Source organism: Hippocampus guttulatus, chromosome 17 (genome assembly GCF_054856545.1).
Source record: "Hippocampus guttulatus isolate MCC_2025c chromosome 17, RoL_Hgut_1.0, whole genome shotgun sequence".
Taxonomy (NCBI): domain Eukaryota; kingdom Metazoa; phylum Chordata; class Actinopteri; order Syngnathiformes; family Syngnathidae; genus Hippocampus; species Hippocampus guttulatus.
Window position 1 is genome coordinate 1,182,503 of NC_141277.1, and position 18,568 is coordinate 1,201,070.

At 46.7% G+C, this 18,568-nt stretch overlaps 1 protein-coding gene across 3 annotated transcripts in view; it reads right to left on the reverse strand.

Moving 5' to 3' along the window:
• The window catches only part of dcc (DCC netrin 1 receptor), a 93,094-nt gene that overhangs the window by 60,688 nt on the left and 13,838 nt on the right, over positions 1-18,568 (reverse strand). For 2 of the 3 annotated variants that reach the window (XM_086134967.1, XM_086134966.1), the window contains exons 2-3: positions 2,769-3,119; positions 204-491 (exon numbers count right to left, since the gene is read on the reverse strand). The exons of the other annotated variant lie outside the window; for it this stretch is intronic. In XM_086134967.1, the coding sequence (XP_085991093.1) occupies positions 204-491; positions 2,769-3,119 (639 nt within the window). The remainder of the gene's footprint in view (positions 1-203; positions 492-2,768; positions 3,120-18,568) is intronic. 3 annotated transcript variants of the gene reach the window in all.

The following is an 18,568-nucleotide window of genomic DNA, read 5'->3' on the forward strand; positions in this document are numbered from 1 at the left end:
AATCCTTTTTTTTTTTTTTTTTTAAATGAGAAAAAAAATTAAATCATCCGAGGTGTGTTATGTTTGACTTTGGCAATTCCACGTTTATTTCCAGTTTTTTTTTTAATCGGCATCTTGAAAAGCATGCGGCTAATCCTGTGAACACGTGTTCCGGCGAGGTGTCAATCAACGTATTTGCCGCGCATCAACGGAAGGGGAGTCACCTGGGAGCACCCGCAGCTCGGCATCCGTCCCCGTCCTCGTGCCGCCGGGGTTGTCGGCCAGACAGCGATACGTGGCCGAGTCCGGCGGCTGGACGCGGCTGACCTGCAGCGAACCGGACGGCAGCACCGCCAGGCGAGACGAGGGCTCAAACGTCATCGGCAGATCGTCTCGGTTTTTCTGCCAGCGGATGACGGGCGTCGGTTCCCCCGAGACCTCGCAACGCAGGAGCGCAGTGTCGCCGAGATGCGAGGAGACCGACTCGGTGGGGACGACTACTCTTAGCGGACCTGGAGACAAGCAAGACACGATACTTCGAAGAATGCCGACAAAAAAAGTAGTCGTGCGTAGTTCTGCGCCATTAGCTCAGCATAAATCTGCATATTTATCGATTCCTTTATGGCTGCGGTCCTCAAACAGCGGTCCGCGGACCAGTGCTGGGCCGCGCAGAGACAGACCAAGATCTTTTTTTTTTTTTTTTTTGCATGTTTGTTTGTTTTAATTGAGCGTCAGTCAAACCGACCACCCCCCTCCAACAGCACCCGGACCGTCGATGACCTTTCAAAGGGCAACATAACAAGGCACGTATTGGAAAGAACGTGCGCGCAGCCGTTCTCCCGTCCCTCCGTTTTCACGGGTCGAACGGAGCCGATCCCAGCTGATTGACGATCAAAGGCGGACGAACACACTGGACTTGTCACCAATCGAACGTAGACTTTAATTTAAAAACGTCGTATCAAATGTATTCGGGGGATTTTTATCTCATGAGTTGGTGGTTAGCGCAACGACGTTTTATTTCATCACCCTCCAACTTGCTCTCATTTTGCCTTTTTTTTTTTTTTGTCTTACTTGTTCCTGACTCACGGTGTCTTTGGAACAACATGTCAACAACTCGCTCTTTGCTCCGCAAGTGCCATCTAAAGAATCCCTCTGACGCCAGAGATGTCGAGTGCTGTCATTGCGGCAATCGTTGCCTCTCCCCTTCCTCGAGCAAATTTGGTGCTCCGCGCGCCGCGTGGGTGCAGCGCGCTTCGCGGCAGAGGATATGCCTATCAACTGGTCGGAGCCGATGCGTCCGCTCGTGCAAAAAAAAAAAAGAAAAAAAGTGACACCCTCAGTTATGACACACACGAAACATGCGGGAAACATAAACGTATAAATAACGATATGGTTGTTTGTTTACATCGCTTAACTCGTGAATAAATCAGAAGCCTGGTTCTTAAACTGATGTGATCTTAGGCCACGTTGCTCGATTTTCAGCAAACGGAATAAAAAGAGAATCGGGAGAAAGCCAGGAAAAACAGGTCAAATCAAGCGGCAGGGGAACGGAGGAGGGTGCACCAAAGGAGGTTACAGAAGAGGGCTCGGGGGGGGGGGGGGGGGGGGGGGGGCGAAAAGCATCGAGGAGAAGCACGCAGAAGCCAAACCTGAACGTGGCGTCACGTCAGCCCCGATATTCAACCCTCCGTCCGTCTCTGATCGGGCTTGCTTTCTCCCCACACTTTTCATTTTTGTCTGACAAACACATTCAATATATCAGACGGATAATGACACGCAAATGACGGCAAAGGATGTTGGGACAAAGTTGCTCTGGATATCTGCCTTGGGAGCAATTATTATCTGCATTTGCCGGTCAAACTTTGGCTCCTCTCCCTCACTGGGTCCAAATCTAGAGAGGACCGACTACTAATTGCGAAATGGATGGAAAGAGGGAGAGTCACATCCAATGTTCCCTGTAATTTTCCAACTCCCCGAGCACTCCTTGGACCACGGTGAGCAACATCGGAAAACGTACGCGGCGGCCAAAACAGTGTCACAATAAAACTGGCCCAAGTTTGCGACCTTTATTTTAACGCGTAGGTTATATGAAGCACCATTCATTAAGCCGGTCTCGATAAGTACGGCCGCTCATAAATAATGTGCGGTGTCCCGTGGGGTGGAAATGAAGGCGCGAGCGTCGAAATGTTTGCGTGTCGTCTGCGGCGCGCGAAAATGAAAGCAACGGACGAGGTTTTTGCCTTTTACACTTCTGATGTCATCGAAAAGAAAAAGGATATTCGTCGCACGTAACCACGAAAAAGCTTCAATACATTTGCGCGAGTAAAACGCAATGCCTAACATGGAAAAGCGGCCGCTTTAATCTCCAGCGTTCACACCCACCTGCCGAGCGTTCGCTAATTAATTCCCACTTTGCGGTTGTATCCGTTTGCATACACGGAGACGCTAATTGAATTTTTCTAAGCCTCCTCTCCTCATTAGCATTTTGCCCTGTAATGTATTATTAGGCCCCAACTCTTGCTTCTGTCAGCTTTTTGTCTTCTTCCAATTTGACCGAAATATTTTTTATTCCCGCCCGGGGCTCTGCGTTTTTTCAAAGCATTTTATTCAACAGGATACCGAAGGAATTCGCTCGCCGAAAATGTTTTCAGTGAATCTGATCACGAGTTCTTCTTTTGTTCTGAAGGTCGAAATGGAATTCGGCTGCCGTTGAGCGCACCCCCCTTTCCTCATTTTCTTTCGAGATGCCGCAACTCCCCCCTGCGGCGGCCAAAAGTGCGGCACCTTACCAGACACGGTGACTCTCGCCGTCCGGCTGACGATACTTCCGAGGCCCTCGAGGGTGGAGAGGCACTGGTATTCCCCCTCGTCGGGGCGGTGGTGCCGCGAGTGCACGATATTGTGAACGAGTAAGGATCCGTTGGCCAGCTCCCGCCGCCGTTCATCCACCAGGGCGCCCAGCAGCACGCCGTCTTTCCTCCACGTGACGGTCGGGGTTCCGGACGCCGTGTCCGAGCGGGCCTGGCAGTCGAGCCGGAGCGCGCCGCCTCGCACCGTCACCGTGTCTTGCGGCTCCTTCGTGAACGCGAAGTCCGCGAAACCTCGCGGGCTCATCGAGGAGGAGGAAGAGGCCTCGGATGCTGCGGCCAAAGGGAGAAGAACGCACGACACGTAAGGCGTCACGAATGGGAAAACGCGCTAAAGCGCCGGAGGCGCGCGGAAATCCGGAGTGCGTCACTAAAACAAGCATTGTTTATCGAAAGGACAGATGCGTCCTCCTTAACGGCCTTCCCGTCGACGCGTTTTATCAAAACGCACCGGGCGCTCATTCCGTAGCGCATTAATGTTTCGCTAAACTACCCTGAAAAAAGGGTGTCGTTTACAGCCGGGAAGCCAATTTGTCTCCCAGAGGCCGCCTTATTTTCGATCACGCCACGATTGGAACGGTAGCGGAACATAAAGAGATTGTTAGACAACAAAGGTAGTAAAAGACAAAGGAAAAACTATGGCGGCGGCGATGGTTTATAGATTTTGCAATACAAGCCTGCAGGTGAATCGGAAGTGCCGTTTCATTGCTTCTAAATCGGAGTCTTCTCCGGTGCTTCGAAGGGCAAACGTGAGCCCAAATCGCTGCGCTTCGCTTTGAGTCTTTACATTAGGGCGTGTCCCTGCAATCACTAACTTGGAAATTATTCCGGAATCGAACTGCGGTGTGAACGTAGCCTTATGTGGTGCAGGATGACAGCTCGCCACTATCAGCCCGTTTGTTTTCATGTTGGTATGCTTAATGCCATCTTGCTAAAGGCTCAGATGGCAGCGAGCGGCGGCGACCGCACCGCTTCTTGCGTTTGATGTTGGCGCCACGAAAAACAGCCTTTCATCCTGATCAGAGAGGCAGTTTGCATGGTCAAAGGGCGCCCGCGGGGGTCCCGGGAAGTGTTCGCAGGTTCCGTATAAGAAGTCGCATCATGGAACGGCCTCGTATTTAAAAAGGAGCAAACGACAGAAGTGGAAAGGAACAACGCGTCTCTGCGTAACGTCCCTGGTTACATTCCATATTCGTGTGTGACTTGTTGAAGGCTCAAACTTCACCGCACCAAATGCTAGGAAAAATATAGTAGCCACATCTGAAAAAGTGTTGCTCGCCTAACCGAGCCTAAGCTTGAAATCGGATCGTAATGAAGTGGTATTCATTCGCTGTCACGGTAAAGTGACTCTAGGGGTCAATTAGGCGCAGTCAACTCGAGAGTGACACTTTGTGGAGCGCCGACCTTATTATTACCTTATTCCGGATTGGCCCCTTTTTATTTTTATTTTTTGTAGTTCGCTGCGTTTTATTTTGCATTTGTTGTATAGTAGAACAGCACTGTTTGAAATCAATGAAAAAGAAATCTGTGACTAAAGCGTTTAATCACTCTATCCTGTAATTATCTTTGTTATCGCTACCAGTGCTTTAAAACTGGCAATTTAAAGGCAATGAAAAACGTGGTTGCCGCTCCGCGAACAGCATATGCTTGGCTCAACCGGTCTGTGAAAAAGAGGTTGGCCCCCACTGCCACAAAAAAAAAAAAGTTTGGCTGAGAAAATATCCCAAATTGAGATAACAAGTCGAAAGAACATTTCGTTTCAACTTCCCGAGTATTATAGTAAAGCCAACGCAATGAAGCCAACAGATTTATTTCAAGTCTCATCCTTTTTCGTCTTCATCCACTGCCGCATGTCGCGCGTCCCTCAACCCTTGCCTGCCGCGCCTCCCCCCCCGACTTTCTTTTCTGCCCCTCATTTATGTCTCTCTCTATCTTTTGCTTCATGGTTTCCTTCTTATTGATTCTCTTTCAGCAGTCCCCCTACTCCCGCTCAATCGGTAAATCACTATCTCGACAGCTCTATCTCTACTCACTCCCATCGGTCTCTCTGTCTCTCTCAAACACACACACACACACACACACACGGGGGGACACAAACACACACTTCATCAGCGTGTCCTTGTCCTAGTTGTCCTGCAGTTTGATGTTATCACTCGCCGTCTGCTTGCCATCTCTCTTCTCATCTCACTGCCCGGAAATCTTTTTGGTGTCCATATTTCATTTACACGGCGATCAGCGCCGCAGCTTCTTAAAAAAATAAATATATAGATAGATTTAACTGGTCCACAATTGACTCGCGCAGTCGGCGTGGGAGTGCGCGCGCATGCTAATATGGCTGCCATTGGCGACGAGGTTGGTTGAAGATTCTCATTGATTGTATTTGCTGCTCAGTCCTTGATGCTCTGTTTTCATGCTAGCTCTCGCCACGGATTCCATCAACAAATCATGAAGAGCAATGGCCGGGCGGCGAAATGAGATCCTTTTCTCGCCGGCGAGATTCTCCGTGTCCGTTTTTCGTATCTCGCTTTCTTCAATATTAGTTTTTAAAGAAAGGAAAATGATTTCTGATGTAGAACGCGGCAAACTAAATCATAGTGATTTCATAGTGATCACCAGTGACTAATATTAAATGCACAATTAGAAGGAAAAAAAAAATAACTCAAATTAAATGAATAGGTTTGGTTTTTATAGGCCTGACACTACAAGAAGGCGGGACTCTGAAACCCATTTCATCACGGTGATAGCGAGGTTGAAGGAAGCGGAGCCACCCGGGAGTTTGAATGGAGAGATGCCAGTGGAGGACAGCGATGCGGGCGAGAGCCAACCCCGTTTGAAAACAAACAGCAACTCTCCCAGTGACTGACATGGCGGGTTAGAGCCTTGAAGAAGAGTGCATTAAGACTCTGGGGACCAGCCAAGTATTTGCGCGTGCGCGTGTGTGTGCTTAAACGCTGTGCCAACTGAAGCATGCCACGGTAAAAAAAAAAGAAGAAAAATTCAAGAAAATAAATCAAAGGCGGAAGATGGAAAGAAAACTTGAGCTGAAGAAAATGCGAGTTTAATAGCGCTAAATGATAAAAAGCCCATTTAGATCACATACAGTATGCGAGCATGTAGTGTATCCAGCACTGCGACTCCCAATTTTTCATTGGAATTACAGGAAGATGCATTTTTACAAGGCCGATATTGCAAGTGCAAAGAATCCACTGCGACATTTCACATCATGGTCAAAATGTTGTGAATTGATCATTCAGCAGAAATGTCTCAAATCTGTCAAACGTGTGACAAAATGAATGGATGAGAATGTTTCGACTCCACTGCATGACTTGTGTATTCATTTTTTTTTCTCAAATGGAGGGAGCCGGTGCCAGCCGCGCTCATTTTTTTTGAAGGCCTACCGAAAAACGGAGTCGTGTCGCTGTCTTGCCGTTATCCCGTCGCCCATCGCAAGCCCTCATTCATGAAAACCCAAATTACGACTCTGCCGTCAGACAAGTTTCCCAACCAGGGTCCCATCTGCACTGAGCTCACACACCAGCTGGACAGCACTGATGTGTGTGCGCGTGCGTTAAGCATTTTCGCATTAAGCCTTCATTAACAAGTCTCACCTGTCACCCACCCTCTGTGTCTCATTGAACTATAATTCCCATAATCCCTTCTGTAATCTCACATCTGAGCTTCCCAAACCCTGCCGCGCACATTTGATATTTACACAACTAGTCTTAATTCTCTTCTTCTTAATTTATTTATTTTTTTTAGTTTCGAGTGTGTGTGCAGATGATTAATTGATTTTCATTTTGGACAGACAAACCATCAGACACTTGATCATCAGATAGGAACTATTCTGCATTCAGGAGACGTGCATTTTTTTCCCCACAAATGAAATAAATTAACCGTGTGTCATAGCGTAACATTTGTGGCAGGCTTTGGTCAAAAGACCAGAAAAATTAAGAATTATTGTATACACGCCGCCCTCTTTAACTAGTCGCAAGACAAGAGAGAGTTTTTGGGGAGGGGGCACTCCTGTCTCGGGCTCGCGCACTGCAAGTACTGCTTTGCTGTTTTTGAGCCCCACGTTTGAATTAAGATTTAAAAAGGAAAGTAAGCCAAGGCCCATCAAGCCAATGAAAGCATTTCGTTTCTCGATAATCCTGCGGTCCACCGAGGCGAGAGTGGCGCATATAATTGAGGTAACGCTACAAGCGGAGAAGCAGACCGAGGCGGCTTTTGCGTGGCCGACCGCCAAGTACACGGAGCCGGCTGCGCAGCGCCGCAAGGCCGCCGTCTACCCATTAGAGGTGCTTAATGAGACGACGTGGGCTTGTCAACCGCGCGCCTTGCGAGGGACGCGCGACAAACTGGAGGGAAGCCGCGAACGGCAATAACGGAGTCGGCACAAGAGGCCTGTTTTGTTTTGTTTTGTTTTGTTGTGGGGGGGAGGGGGGGGTTCCCATGTGTGAGGAGTGCGGTTCGAGGCCGACTCGATATCTAAAGTGCCTTTACCAAACTTCTGTTGTTCTCATTCACTCTGCAAATAAAATGGATTGAACTGGACCGCAGCCATAAGATACCGTTTTGCATTTGGACACGATCATGAGGTCGTTTGCACATTTCCAGACATCGGCAGCTAACTAGAAGTAAGGTTGCCAGAATAAAGCCCCCTATCAATTCTTTCATTCTCCGTCCAAGACAGCGATTGAATATGACCCGAATTGTTTACGCCTTCTGCGACTCGATGCCAGTGAAAAGGGACAAGCCCAAAGGAGAAGAAGAAGAAGAAGAACCTCGTTGGATGTCCGATTGATCGCATTGACTTCATCCATGCCTCGTGCCGACCCCGAGCGGGAAAGGACGCCCGGTTGTGAGCGCAGAAAAGAAGGAGCCTTCACACAGAGACGCTGAGCTCTCAAGCAGGATCACCTCAAGGAGCAAATCGGCATTTTCAAATGGAAGCTGGCGTCAGAGCGATTGGGCCGGTCTTTGATCACACGGCGACTTCCTTAAAATCCAGAGGAAAAAAAAAAAGTATCCAGCAGCAACAACAAAAAGCGAAAGGCCTTTCAAGGATGGAAATAGAAGGTTGAACAGAATACAAATAGATGGGAGGAGACGATTCTTTTTTTCTCTTTTTTTTTAATCCACTATTCGCCTCATTTTCTTCTTTCATCTTCTCATTTCTGTTTGAATCATGTTTTTAAGATCAAGGAATATCTTATGAACTCTTCCTATTAGCGTGATCTCCAGCGGCATGGGGAGAACTTTTCAGTGCCGGTTGCCATGGAGTTGATGCGGCAAGCATGGACCCAAAACGGGTCAAAACGTCAAATGGCTTCCGCCGCTCTGAAAACAACTTGATCTGGAAAGCATTTCCAGAGGCGGAAGGTGAAAATATGTGCAGCTCCGCGTCGTTCGAAGCCACGAGCATGCGCAGGCAAGAGGCTTGTTCACCGACGGCATCGACGGGAGAAGCAGAGAGCTTTCGATGGCAAGTTAGAAAGCCGCAGCCTGCGACGGATTTACAAGGAGATTGCCGGAATCTGAACTGACGAGGGAGGAAAAGCTCCACGGCTCCGCACTTCCAACTAACTCTAAAAACCCCTTCGGGTTCAAACAAATGCAATGTCAGAACCTGGATGAAAATGTGAGCCGTTGGCCTTTCATTTTAGAGGCTCGCTCCTAAAATGTTAAAGTTCAAGGTGAGAACTGTCAAAACAACGACAGACATTGACGTTCTGAGAATCGTGAGGGCGACCCGGGCTCGATATCATAACCCGGGGTTCAACATTTCTTCCCAACCTTGCAACGCGTGCGTCTTCATTTGCATGCGTTTAAGTGTTTGCGTGCGTATTGATTTCCGCTCGTCGATGATTTTGCATGCGTTGACCTCTTGGCATATAATGAAGCGCATGTAAAACGGGAAGAGTTGACCCGACTTATACGCGCGTACAAACAAGTACGCGCGCGCGGCGAAATGCAAATACGACTCGCCGTCTGTCGCTCGTGCATAAATCATTTATGGAAATGAATCACTCTCGTGGGAAGAGGACTCCGAGCTTGTAAGGACGGCGCTCGTCGTGGTGGTAACATGTAAGCGCAGATGCCGCGCAAGCTGGGGAAGGCTCCCAATGCCGCCGCGCGTTTACTAACATCAACAAGATCTCACAAAGGACTTCACGTTCAGCGCCGGCCGCTCGTTTAATCAATTCCATTTCTTTATTTTTACAAATTGCCTGCTGTGCAAATGACTTCTGACGTCATTCTCTCCAGCAGGGGTCCCCCCCCCCCCCCCCCGGACCACCGGCCTCGGCCCGTTTGGGCTCTGCATGTTTTTCCATCTCTGCCTGTTGCAAAACACCCGATTCAAATGATCGGCTCATCTGCAAGCTCTGCAGAAGCCCGATATCGATCCCAGTCCATTTGAATCAGGTGTGCTGCAACAAGGAGAGATGGAAAACACGCAGGACGGCGGCCCTCCAGGACCGCAGTTTGACATCTACTCTTCCATTAAACTCCCGGTGCATGTTTTTGGTTACTTGGCCAAAAAAGAAAAAAAAAAGTCAGCTGGGATGACCAGTGTGTCAGGAACAAATTCATTGTTCCTTCTCCAGCTTTGAAGCTGTGTCTCTTTGGAATCGTCACACCAGACCCGGCAGTGCGAGAGACGGGAAGACAGTTTGTGTATGTGGCTATGGCAGGATGGGGGAGGTGGGGGGGTGCAAGTGCCGACGGATGAGCATTTTTATCGACTGACACCTTATCATAGTTTCTGTCACATCTTGACAAGGACTGCCAGACAGTATTGAATGGTCAGTGAGCTGTGTGTGTGTGTGAGACACACACACAAATGTTTTACAGCAACAACACTGCCCGACCAATGGATACGGTATAAAATTCTGAAAATCTCTTTGTGGGATACTGGCACTTTCTACACTAAGCTGTTCTTCAAAATATCAAAAAGTAAACAAAATGCACACTCAGATCAGAGGTGCCCAACACGTCGATCCTGGGCGACCGGAAGCCGAAAAAGGATTTACAAAATCAAATCAAATAAAACAAACTTAAAAATAACCGGGCAGGCTACGCATAATTTTTGCCTTTATAGAATAGACCGATAGATGAACGACAATGTCAGCGGTTAAGTTTTACAACCCCATCCGAACCTTGAATTGATTCCTTCCTTTGTTCATTTTCACTATGTCAGGGGTCCCCAAACTACGGCCCGCGGGCCGGATACGGCCCGTCAGCACATTTGGCCCGGCCCTCTAACCCTCCTGTTGTCCTCGGGTCAAAATGACCCGTCACTGATAATTTTTATAACTTGAAATTTTATGACCTTTTCCTAGATTGGCCCCAACTGCAGAAAATTTGAAATGTTGTTTTTTAAGCTCCCCTACGATCGTCACACTTTTTCTGTTACAAACTGACACCGGCCCCCCCATCAGAGAAGGGAAAAGTTATGTGGCCCTCACAGGAAAAAGTTTGGGGACCCCTGCACTATGTAATAATGAACTACTTTTCTGATTAACTCATTCAGTACCAGCCAATTCTAGACCAAGTCTGAAAAGACGTTTAAAAACGTCTTTGGGAGTGAATGAGTTAAGAGAAAAGGGGGGGGGGGACGGTGTAGCAGGCACATTAATAGCCCTAAAAGTGCACAAAGGCCTGACTAACTAACGCGCGTACGCACGGCTTTTATCTTCAGTGAGAAATGACTCCAGAAGTAGTCAAGGACAGGACATTATCAGCTCGCTTCGCAGCATGTCTGAGGCCTTTCAACCGCAGCAGCGATGCAACTTGCGGTGTTTTGAGAGAAGGGCAAACCCACCGCGAGGAAAGAGAGAACGACATCTTCTCAAACCACGCGGATGCTTGACCTGCGTTTAGCACGGCAACCCACATTTCTTCACGTCAATTCTAGTCAATGTCTTAGCATCTCCTCAGCGACGGGCGTATACTTCTTTAAAAGGTGAGCTTGCAAGTGTTTCGCTGCCATTTGCTGATGTCGACGAGTCATCCAACGCATCGCTTATTGGACTCGAAATGAGCGCTTTTGTCGTTTCTGACAGATGCCGAAGCCTCATCAACGCGCGGTCACGTCTGCTGCTTTGAGGACAATGCAACACATTCGCCACACGCATTATACGTCGATGGCTCAGTATATATGTGTGTGTGTGCGTGTGTGTGTGAGGCGCATGTGCGTCTGACATCCGTGACCAATCAAGACAGAAGCCACAGGCTTTCCAACTGCCGTCTCCTGAGACCAAGCAGTGGACAGCCAATATGTCAAACACACACACACGCACACGTACACACACACACACGCACGTTGTAAGGCTGACAGATTGGTAGTTTATGGGTGTTAACAGACAGAAGGAACCTCTTTCTTCACTATCATCCGTCATTGCCTTCAAACCAACCTCCTCTGCACATACACACACACACACACACACACACACACAAAGGAGACCTACAGTGTGTGTACGTGTGTTCTTTATTAAGGCAGGAAACAAACGGGGAATAGTGTCATTCAGCAGTGGGTCCTCACCAGACAAAACAGAGTCAGTGTGTGTAAAAAGAAGGAAATGAAAGGGGTGCAATTGAAGATCAGAGGTCAATAGCATGTTGACCTGGGTTGAACGGTGAGGCCCTCGCACTGAAAACAGCGTTTTTATTTGATGACAGTAAGACTTTGCCTTCGCTTCCTGAATGGATCATAATGAAGTTGTGCCGAGGCCGTGCACCAGCCCCTTTTCAAAAACGTGCATGTGGGGTCACTAGTTTATGCGCAACTCTAATAAAGACAAAGCGTATAGAAAATGAATAATTCAACTTTCAGCAAGCCACTGTGCTCTCGCAACGACCACGCAGACTCAAACACGACACGAACAAAAACAACCACAAATCAAGAACAAACACCCACAACAAGTACCAAGAGGCTTTCGTGGTTCTTATGTGGTGTAAATTTCACCACCGATAAGTGCATTTGTATCTGTTTGTGAGTGCGTGTGTGTGTCAGGGGGGGTGGGGGGGTTGGACACTGTCAATCACAATCGCTGAAGCATGGCAATGGAGGAGGGGTGCAGCCGTTGGGAATGATGAGACCGCCTCCCTCTCCCTTTCCTCTCCTCGTTCTGCTCTCACTCGTTCCATCTTTCCTCCGCCGTGCAGATTGCTAACGGTTCTTAACCTCAGTTGTCTTTTGCTCAAGGTGCCCCCTCCCCCCCCCAAAAAAAGAAGACTGTGCAGGAGGATACAAAAAAAAAAATAAATGAAGGGAATACTGAAACAACACATCCCAGATCTCAATGAATGACCGATTCCGATGGGAAATCTTTGGTCATTGCGTTGAGAATCGAGCATCATCATTACGATTGATGGAAACCAAACTGTCAAAACTGCCTCCACACTCCAGTCCCACGACGCCCGAGCCTTATCATGCATCAGAAGGAACACGGGACCCGCTGCATCACGATGGTCCTTCAATGGGTCTCAGGATCTCATCCGGTACCTGGTGGCACCCACGGAACCTCTGAGCAGCACATAGATGGCCGTCCGGCACTCCGAGTTCTCCACAGGCTACCGATGACCCACCGCAGAACATTTTCTGCGGCGTCGCCAGACTCAATGGCATCTTTCACATCCGCTCAGTGTAAATCTGTTCGCATCCACGAAGGGCACACGGCGCCGATGGCGACTCGGCTAGCGTCGGTGGTCTCCGGCAAATGGACATCGGGCTGCGCGGCGTTGGGCTTTCAGTGGCCTGTTGGAGGTCATTATGTAGGGCTCAGACAATACACCTCCCGTTTCTCCGTGCGCATCGGAGGAGGGGGCTATCTTGCTGGCTCCTGCTGCTGCTGCTTCTGTTGTTGTTATTGTTGTCCTCCCCCTTGGCGCCCCTCCATGTCTTCTTTGGCCCAGTTCCACACCGAGAGGGCCTTGCTTCGTTTGTGCATTGGACTCTTAAAATAATAAAAATGAGTTTGAAAGCAGCATTTATTCAAGGGTCAACACCATCAGTGGTCATGGCTCTGCAGAGGGATTATAGTGTAGCCAGAGAAAAAGCTGAAAGCAATGCGAGAGCTCTGCACACGCACACACACACACACACACACAAATATGCAGTGGCATACACAATGGTATAATCTGGATATGAATCTCTTGGGTTTGATCTATGCAAGAAAAGGCTTCAAGCTCTACTCAAGCTCTCTTTTTACCAACCGCTCAGCTGTATTTGGGTGTTTTTTTTGGTGGTGCAAGACAACAATTAGACATCTGCAACAAGTCCCCGGGATGCTCACACCCTCAAGGGGCCACTGTGATGATGATGATGATGATGATGATGGTGATGGTGACTCAGTGTAGAGGCTGATGATAACACTGTACATGATAAATATGAATTAGATGACCGAAGGAACTACAAGAGAAAAATAATTTTTTTAAATAAATACATAAATAAGTCATGAAAATGTCTCAATTTATATATATATATATATATATATATATATACATATACACATATACATACACACGCATATATATACATATGTGTTCACACATACGTAACCAGTGGTTGGGGACCCCAGAATTACGTAATCCTGCTCGATTCGAACATGTCGGGATGAGCTTTTGTCATTTATCGCCTTGTGTTTTAGCCCATTAAGGAAAGTAGATTCAAGAAGACATCCATTCCCATTCTTCTGTACGACCGTAACAGTCAACAGCATGATGCATTTTTTTTTTTTTTTTTACCTGATAAGTCATTTAAATCAAACGTATCAGTTGACTCAATTCTTTGGGACGACACTGATGATGACTGTCAAATTGACGCAATTTGACATTTAAATCCTGCATCGTCCACATACGTGTGACAGTGGCTGACTGGATTTGTTCCGTGTCTCAATGTGAGCCAGACAGCGAAATGAGCGGCATGCGTGTGTGTGTGAGAGCCAGAATGTGTATTTGCATTGTATTTAGGTCAGAAGCTGAGAGAAAATCGGTGTTTTCTGCTCCTGCAAAGTGAAGCCGCACTTGTTCGATAGCCCACCGAGACATGGGCTCATTAAGCCAATTAGTGAAAGTAAAACAGAGGTGACCTGCACGGCGTCAGGGCCCAGGGGCTGAACAGATGGGACGGTTACACCGCCAACCTGTCAGCGCTCAACTCACAGTGAGTCAGCAGTTCTCACACACACAAGCAAAACTGCCACCCATTATGAGGTATTGATACTTGTGAATGGTGCCATCTGACCGGCATACAGTATGTATTGTAATAACAATGCATAGCCCATCACATACTTTAGTTGTTCAAAGTATTTTTTTTTTATACTTCATGTCATATCATGTAGCGGTTCATTTGCCTGGCATCTATGCAGCCTAGTGCGGGTTCAGTTACAAATCACTGGAGGGCGTTTATGTGAGTGTGACTGGTTGGCTTTCCCTGTATTTGACCTTTGGTTTACTAGCAACCAGTCCAGGATGTAAACTGCCATTCTTTGTACTCAACTGGGATAGATTATGTCCAGCTCCCTGCGACCCTCAACGTGATAAATGATACACTAAAATTTAAAAGAAATAAAAGGTTGCCGCCTACTGCCCGAAGACAGCTGGGAAAGGCTCCAGCACACCCGTGACCCTCTTGAGGAGAAGCGGATTAGAAAATGGATGGATGGATGCTAGAAAACTTGAATACATCGATAAAATGGTTGAAAAGCTTGAGCCACGGGAGCTTGAGCCATGAGAATAGTGTGACACCGTCATTTTCGAACAGAAAAACAGAAACCTACTCTTGAGATATTTTTTTCAAATTACAAAATGGATGGATGGATGGATGGATATTGCGTGCATCTCTCGGGCTTGGAGAGTGACTCAACACATGAAACGGCGTCGTGTAACTATATTCCGTTTCACGTACAGAAAACAACATGTCATTAAACTACAGTATACCGAGTAAAAAATGGGAGTTATGAAACTCACAGCACCGCTAGTTGCTAGCATGGCCTCAACTCGAGCAATTTATGTCTTCCAGCTGTGAAATTGCAGTCATTATCGAAGCACTTAACTTTTTATGTCAAGACACACTTACAGACCACTTATACCAGCTAAAATTAGCCGTAGCAAACTTGCTAATACTCCAACGGTACCGTATTGTGAATGTATTGAAAATATATATATATATTTAATCGATGTTTATTTTGTCATCACTAGTATATTTGGCGTAGGAATACCTGGAAGTAATTGAACGTAAACAAGTTCGATTACTTTTATATTCCGTTGCTTCGCTTATGTTACTGGCTAAAGCACAAACGTTTGCACTTGCGCTTTCTTTTGTTCTGTGTTCTCTTGCCACAAACACACAATGAGTCTGATAACAACCTTGGTAGCCACCGTTCATTTCACACAGACTGGTTCAAAGGAAGAGACGAGACCCTCGCAGAAACAGAATGGGGGGGAAAAAAGATGTTGAAAAAGGAAAATACGAGAGTCTCTTCATTCCGGTTTAGTCTTGACCCACCCACCCTCATCTCTCTCTCTCCCTCTCTCTGGTGCAATATTCAGTGATATATGGCTGCCATCACCGAAAATAATGACTCGTCTGCCTGTAATCTTTCATTTCACAGCAAAGCTGGGAGGGGGATAGTCGAACAGAAGCACTAGATTTTGGTCTCTTGCTAGCAAAAGAAAAACAAAACAAAACAAAAAAGGCGCAAAGAGAGGTGAAAGGGGAAGTAGAAGAGGAGAAGTAACGGTGGAAAATTTGTCAATGGGGGGAGAAAGATATTGTCCGAATGAGAAGGAAGACAGGATGGGACGGTGAAAAGGGAGGTGAAGTAAGAGGAGCATGAGGATTTGATTGAGGCATCCGGATACGGGCTTGGGGGGGGGGGGGGTGCTCGATCTATGGTGTCATTTTTCAAAGAACAAAGAAGAAAATGAAAAGAATAAAGGAGGAGGTTGAAAACGGCTCAGCAGCTTGGTGCATTTTTTTTTTTTTTTTAAATGGCCCTATTTCATGACTGGACACGCTGATTCTAGTGCAAATTTCCCAAAATAGATCACTCCTCAATCCAATGAAAGAGCAGCCAAAGTGAGGAGAAGAGGGCATTACTTGGAGTGGGATGGAAAGGTCAGGCTCCAGAGTGGCCTTTTATTTGCGTGATGTGTGCGTGTGTGTATTTAATTAAACAGAGTGATATAGGATGCCACAAATCAACGTGATTTGTCTTGAGAAACACACACCGACTCAAACTTGCTTGGTTCAACCCTGAATTGCCAAATAGACGTGCGAAACCCACATGAGAAACTTGAGTGATATTTTTGTTGTTGTTGAATGAGCACCACCCCGTGCATTCCTCCAAAGCATTGTTTTGTGCTTATCCCACCAAACAATAACTTCCCCTCCTAGCCCCACGACTCTCGTTGCTGGCTTTCATACATCATCCTGGATCTTCGGTAAGGGTAAAATTTTTCATGAAGGAGAATGTTCCATCTCGGTTGCTCCGACCACAACTGAACACAGTTTAAGGAGCTCTCGCGGGTCTCGTTAACATGGTCGCCTTCATTAAAGATCCGTCTTTCTGTTCAGGTCTCTAACGAGCCGTTGCCTGACCTTGAGTTGGGTTGTTTTTGTTTTTTTTTGACAGCATGGGCTAACAAGCCAGCTCAAAGCATCCTGTCAACATATGGAGGGGCCGTCCAGGCATCTTGGATCAGGACGGAAACTCCACAGGACGAGCTGGAGTGACTCCAGATGGAAGCGACTCGTAATTAAAGCGCATTAACGGTTTGGTGGTCCCAACTGTGAAATTTCCCAATATTTAAAAAAAATAAACTTTGCTTGTGTTGTGCTCAATGGAGAAGCTAAGAAGACGATGGCGCGTGAAGTACTTTCAAAAGGCACGATGAAACTATTTATGCGGCCTTAAAGTCGGCCACATTTTTGTGCGCTCCGTTTCGTTCTTCCGTCCGGTCGTCTCGGTCAACATTTCTCGCTTACACAGAACAAACACTTCGGGCTCCGGTCGCTTGGCCGAAGCTGCGGCGCTTTGCGTAATTCCGTCAGATCCGCACAAAATGGTGCCAACAGAACGGAGCCTCCCGAGATGAGACAACAGCTACGCTCCGACCTTGACACATCAAGGCATATGTGCACGTGCCACAGTAAAGCAGATGCGTATGGGCGGTTCTCGGAAACTTTGTGCATGAGAGGCCTCAAATAAACGTGTTCAAAACGAGCTAGAAATGAAATTCTATCCAACTGTTGAATGTTGTGGTCGACTCCATCGTTTCGTATTCAAGTGACCTGGGCACCTTGCACTGAGCACTCAAGTAAAAAAAAAAAATTCAAAAGAATTCTTTTTTACACCCTACACCTCCACTACCTTGGCAGCAATTGACTTCACTTCACATCTTTATGACTGACACTTCAAACATTTCAGCTGCGGGTGTAGAAAGAAGTCTACAATCGTCATTCGAGTCTTTTTGCACCGCCGTGGTCCAATAATAGACCGTACAGGTTGTTTCTTAGCGATGCTATCGGAGGAAGCGCAGTCTCCCCGCGTCTCAGAAGGACGCGCGACGTCACGGTGAAAAGGTCGACGGACTTGACTTATCACGTTGAAGCGATATCCACCGAAATCTAAAGGTGCGTGCTTCCTCGTGCGCCATGCTCACTCATCTTTGTGTATTTACGTGGCACTCGCTTTCCCTGAGATCAATGCGTCTTGTCAGGCGGCAGTTGATAGATTATTGATTGCAATCAGGCCGTCTTCTGTGTGTGCAGACGGAGTCTAATTCCTCCGTCAATCTGCCCGCATTCTCGTTTTTTTTCTGTCTCGCACTCCTAACGCACAAAATACCGTGATATCATGAATGTCATAAAACATTGAATTGATGGTTCTGTTTGTTTTGCGTCAGAGACAACTGACTATACCTGCTATATTAGTTACCCGTCAGTTTAAAGGACATAACCGCGATGACGTGTCTGCTAGGCTACATTAAAAAAAAAACCCACGAGTCTCTTTGGGCTAGAGAAGAAGTGTTTCATGGGTGGGCCTGTTGCTAGGGGTTCCTTCACCTCTGAGCCCTTTCATTCTCTGTCTCGCTGAATCCATTAGAGTCAATCTGCGATATCTGTTACCATCTCATCAACACTCTGCATTTGCATAAACACGCATAATTAAGTGAAGCAGCCAAGAGGCACGGGTGTGATTACAGATCAAGAGTTTATTTGTGTAGCCATAGCTTGTTTGTTTGTTTATTGAACATAAAACATATATACAGTAATAATTTGACAGAAAATAAGGTAGATAAAAAAAGTAAAAAGAAAGAAATCAATCTTCATTCAACACAGTTATGTTCAAGGGAGTAGGAAGAAGTAAAAAACTTATCTAGTCCTACCCCGTTATGTGATTGTATCTAATAAATCATTTTTATATCAATCAGAAAAGAAAAAAGTAAGAAGAAAGAAGTCTCCATTAAGGCTCATACTTTACCCTTAACCGTGATATTTTTACAACTTTTGGTTTGTATCGGGATTATATACTTCCACACCCTGACACTCTTGTGTCAATTTTCTCTTGTATTCATAATGGATATTTATATACCTTTCTCTATTTATCAACTTAGTTCTGATTTATCATTATATTTCATGTTTTGAATTTATCATTTTAACTCTGATTGATGTAGGTTGTTTGTACTATTTTTTTGAATTTGTTTTTGAACTC